The sequence below is a fragment of the Merops nubicus genome, unplaced genomic scaffold, assembly GCF_000691845.1.
Source record: "Merops nubicus isolate BGI_N331 unplaced genomic scaffold, ASM69184v1 scaffold2941, whole genome shotgun sequence".
In the NCBI taxonomy this organism is placed as follows: domain Eukaryota; kingdom Metazoa; phylum Chordata; class Aves; order Coraciiformes; family Meropidae; genus Merops; species Merops nubicus.
The window spans coordinates 1-5,306 of record NW_008588826.1 but is presented as its reverse complement, the minus strand read 5'-3'; the positions used below and the strand labels follow the sequence as shown (position 1 = coordinate 5,306).

Here is a 5,306-nt window from a genome sequence, read left to right as displayed (position 1 = left end):
GCATTCCCAGACACAAGTATATTGTCCTTGAGTTCCATTCCACTCGTGAGAGACTGGTGGCCTGTTAGCGTGTGAATGCAGTTGCCTGTCTCCACATCCCAAACTCGGATGGAAGTGTCCAGAGATCCACTCACCACATGGATACCATCGAACTACAAAAAAAGGTAAATCTATTACAAACAATTACATCGGGATCTTCCAAAGAAGGTTATTCAGGACTTCATTCACTAAATGCAATATCAGATACTATATATTTGGAAACTGCATTGCAAAGTAAGAAATCAGTCTAAGTAGAGATGGCCACATCTGATAACAGAGCAGGCGACTCATGGTCAGTGTAACTTCCTGTTGTAGACAAGGGCTATGAGGTATATGTGGTTTGAGGAGAAAGACTCTGAATTACTGGTCTTCTAAAATGTAATGCAGCTCCTTTAGACACAACAGAATAGTGCCTACACTGCCGGACGCAACAGTGAGAGAATGTTGTTTTCCTAATAAAGGTGTTCACAAGCCAAACTTGCTTTTCACAAGTCAGAGGGACTTTAAGCTGGATAAGGGGAACAACACTAATCCAGAATCACACAAAAGCCAAAACACGGGAAAATGCAATGAATGAAATTGAAAAATGCTGGGTTTAGCCATTTTGTAACAATCGTGTGCACTAAGGAACTGGGAAGGGCACACAGGCTAACCTGGATGTCGAAATCCTTGGATTTTTCTGAGCATATATATAAAATACAAATATGAAGAATGTGAACATGTAGATGGATCAGCTAAGAGATGAGACACTTTTGATCACCAGGACTGCACATCATATAGAAAATATAAAGGTGGAAAGTAACTTGAGTGCTAGTGACAATGACATGAGAGTTCAGAATTCTCAAAAAAAGGAAAGAAAAAGAGCAGTAGAATAACACCAGTGGGCTTCAAGGAGGAATACTTCAATAACTTGAGTCTTCCTTCCCATGAGGTTTTTTATGTATCTATTCTCTGAGGGGAAGAAGAGTTCAGGAGAGTTGGCACTTTCTTAAAGACACAAACTATACTGTGTGAAGGAAAGATAGGAAGTGTAGTAAATTACCAAGACCCACTTGGCTGAGGCACAAGGAATTGTACAAAAAGTGGAAACCAGATCAATAGATGTGTTTAAAAGCACACACTGGGACAAAATCAGAAGGGCAGGACACAAAACAAGATAAAACTAGCAAGAGCTGTTAAGGATGATAAAACACTATCCTCTTAAAAAAAGAGAAAACAAAACCCAAACAAGAGGAAGGCCAAAATAAAAAAAGCTCATTTATGCTCAGTGGGAAGGAAACACCAAGTGAGGCCAGCTATTTAACTTGGGTTTTTTTTTGCTTTAGTTCTCAGCCATCTGAGTGTAGGCTCACAGGACTAACACCACTGACAACTCAGTAGAAGCTTGTGCTAGAACAGGGAAAAACCATATAATGCAAGTTCTTTTGAGACAATCTCAAACAACTACTGTTATCTTTAAGAACCCATGGAAGACAGACAAGTTTCAGGTGGCAAATACAATTCCTTTCTTTATTGAAGGCGATGATGATGGGAGATGAGGAATTACAAATCGGTCACAGCCTAATTTCAGCTTCCAGAAGGAACTAACAAATAATCAATCTGTTTGTAAGCCCCTGGCAATGCAGCAAGTAGCAGGAAACATAGATTTATGGGAAAATAATCTTAACCAATATGATGTTTCTTCTGTGACAAAGTAAAAAGCCATTTGAAATGGCAGATGTCTTGGTTTTATTTTCACAAAAGAGGCAACTTTGAGGCAGGGATATTATCCTGTTCAGAACTTTGTTCACAGCATTATTACAGATCTCAGAATGAGTTCCGGGGCGAGCCTGGCATTTAGTATTTTCACTAGGATTTGGATGACATTTAAAATGGTAGAACTGACCCAAAGCAAAGAGTGTGAAAGTCAAGAGAAAATTGTGAGGATTTGAGCTTGGCAGGGAATGACTGTTGGTTACAGCTGCAGCCTGGGCGAATGAAGGCTGGGCAGCAGTCTGTTATGGCTAGGGCAATTCAACACTACTTGTCCATGTGGACTGGCTGGTATCTAATGATTGCAAAATAAAAAGAACCCAGTTAAGGCAACTCAATTAGCTGAGACTGCTTCTTGTTATAAAACCTTCAGAAGACTAACACCTTAGATCCCTGCAGTGGATGGTTAAGCATGGTGCCCAGTTTCCAATTAATGTAGAGCATGACTGACACACAGAGACTGCTTATCTGCTGTATGTGTTGCATTTCTGGTGAAAATACACTAAGACAAGACACTCTGATATCTGAAATAAGGGTACACTACACAAGGCATATAAAATAACTTCTACTAAGAACTGGTAAGAGTTTGACTGGAATTTTGCATCCTGTTTTGGGCACCCTGCTTTCAAACGAAGATGTGAACTAATCTGTGTTCAGATAAAAGGCCGAGGAGCATTAAGTAGCCAAGCAGACTTGTTGGCTGGAAACCCTACAGAATGTTTTTCTTTCCTAAACATAACTAAACCAGATTGATGCAACAAATTTTGAATTCTTTCCCCTTTTCCTAAAAATTAATTGTATTCCATGTAGATAAAGTATTCAGAAAGAGAGCTTTAAGGCTGGGCATTCAACACAAACTTTATTCTGATATTGTTATAGTCAAACAGATAATGGTTTGTATCAGCGGCTGAGCTGTTATCCAAGAGCTCTGAGAATCTGTGGATTCCTTCAAAGGCAGCCAAGAAAACCCAACATGATCAGTAGTCTTCAACTGCTGCATAAAGATCCCTGTAAAATGTTAGGTGGGGCCTATAAATGGGGAGATACTGAGGTGTAATAGAACCTGCTGTGGAGCAGGGATGAGGGGAGGACAGGCTGGGTATATTCAAGCCCAATGAGTCTATTTATGTGAGTTCTGCTGTTTGGGGCCATTTCAGGCCAAATGGCAGGAACTCAACATGCAATCTTAAAGAATCTGTCCTGCAACTCGTAAGTACTTGTAGCCTCCTGCCCCCTTGAAATTTTTTCAGAATGCCAAGTTCCAGTTACGGGGTGCCAACAGCACTGGTGTGTAACATAACCCAACTATTTGATATGTTACTACTACAGTATCAGAACAAGACATGAATATTCATAATGCCAGGCAAGAGCCACTGGTGAAGATAAGGCTGAATAACATATACTGCTCCCAAACTACCCTGGGTGGAATACAACCTTTGGAATATTTTTATGAGATGGTTAGGTAGTGCAGCATTTTTAACTTACTTGCTGCTTGTTCAGGGAATTACTACTCGGCATTATGAGTGTAAGAGGAGGGCTGGAGATTTCTGATAAATTTTACTACATATTTGGGGAAAGGAAACCAATTGGGTATTTTGTCCATATTTCATCTATTATGGTGAGATACACCTTCATGAAAAGACACTTCATGAAAAATGTCTCTAGCTCTAAGCTTTGCTTTCTGAGTCACAAACCAGAGCAGTTACATGCCGAATGCAATTTCCTCCTTTTCAACTGTCTTTTTTTAATTTCTTTTTTCAAGTCCTGCCAGATTGTGGTGAGAACAGGCAGAAGCATGACATCAATTTCTTCTGCCTTTCAACCCCTGGAAGTGATGCTTTGACTCTACAAATGAACAAGATGATCTTCTGGGTTAGTAAAGGTAAGAAGAGTCCATACGAGGTCTGTGCGTATCTTTGCCAGCTTATTTCTGATGCAGAGTCTGGGTGGCTGGCAGGCAACAGAGGGCACAGAGCAGTGCTGTGATAACCTGCATCTACAATGATGTTCCTCCTCTGACAAAGCCTCGCAGGTGTGGATCTGGCCTCTACTCAGAGAAAAGGAAGTAGAAGGCTGGAGATATACACCTAAAGATTAAAATTTTAGCTTCAGCCTTACAGTGAACCACAGTTTCGAACTGGAACGTGGGACTACAAAATAAGGATAAACAGATCTGTGTAATTCAGAACATTAATCCAATGGCAGTTTTGGCACATTTTCAATTACTGTATCTTCTGATTTATTTAAAGCGGTAATTTCAGAACTTCATTGGGGAAAGCAAAAGCATAGCTCCAAAATACATGCAAGACTTCAAAAAACTCTCAACCAAACAACACAGGAACCCACAAAACTACTTAACTTGCTGGTTTAGAGATCTGGGCGTTATTGTACTGGGTGTTTTAAAAAATATTCTCCTCTAGAAAAAACTTCCAATTCCTAAATTAAGACAACATGTAAGTAGCATAACAAACAGAAAGAGGGGACTATCACAGGTGCCTCTATACGCTTCTGGCCTGTATAATTCTGGAGTAGCTACCCACAATTTAATAAACAAGGCGAAATAAGCTAACTTTAAATGTTACTTAAGGAAACTAAAGTAGCAGATGAAAATCACATACCTGTAATGAGTAGACTCTGTTAGTATGCCCTTGCAGTGTGTGCAGACAGGTCTCTGTCTCTGGATCCCACACTTTGACCATAAAATCATATGCACCACTTACAACCCTTCTGCCATCATATTGAACGCACCGAACTGCAGCTACGTGGCCCATCAGAACGTGTAAACACTGGCCCGTCTCTATGTCCCAAACTCTCAGTGTAGCATCTCGAGACCCACTGACCACTCTGGAGGAACAAGAAAACCCCTCCTGTACTTAGCATTGGACAAACAAGCATTAAAACAATTAAGACTTGGGTGTAATTCAGTCATGAGTTTTAATTTGGGATATTAGATAGCGTTAGTCCACAAGCCACCAAAGATACGGTTTGGCATGACAGTTTATTAGGGTTGCAAATGACCTGAGTGCTTTTCTTCCTTGCTCTGCTCACCTCCTCAGGATCTGTCTCTTTGATATAATTAGTAATCAGTACTTAAGAAGGCACTTCATTCCTGAGCAGCACGACAATGCCACGAGAAATTATGTGGACTGTCGGATTCACCTATGAAAGCTCATGAATATGCTGAGCTCCAGCCAGTGCTATGGGCATTCTGTTTTAATGACTGAGTTAGCTAATTATAACAATTAAACAAGATCTTCAGAAGTTTTACTTTGAGTAAATTAACAGTTACTTGTCTTGTTTTTTTTCAGTTTATACTTTCAAAAGCTTCTTTTAGGCAAGAACAGAAATGGGAAAGAATTAATATTAATGGAACTGCTGAAGAAAAAAACCACAACCAACAGGCACTCTGCCCACAGCTCCACACCACAGTCAAGTGAAAGAGCTTTGCCATTGTTTGTTGAATGAAGACATGTTCTACTATTGCAGAATTATGATATAATCATAATATATAAATA

The 5,306-nt window shown here is 39.9% G+C and overlaps 1 protein-coding gene across 1 annotated transcript in view; it reads right to left on the bottom strand.

Annotated features, from left to right (window-relative positions):
- Window positions 1-4,635, bottom strand: part of LOC103781644 (F-box/WD repeat-containing protein 7-like) — a gene marked incomplete at its 5' end in the record, with an annotated part of 6,307 nt that extends 1,672 nt beyond the window's left edge. Inside the window, 2 exons of the mRNA XM_008949361.1 lie at window positions 1-152; window positions 4,410-4,635. The exon at window positions 1-152 is cut by the window's left edge and continues 80 nt beyond it. Coding sequence (XP_008947609.1) covers window positions 1-152; window positions 4,410-4,635 — 378 coding nt within the window. The remainder of the gene's footprint in view (window positions 153-4,409) is intronic.
- Window positions 4,636-5,306: the final 671 nt, after the last annotated feature.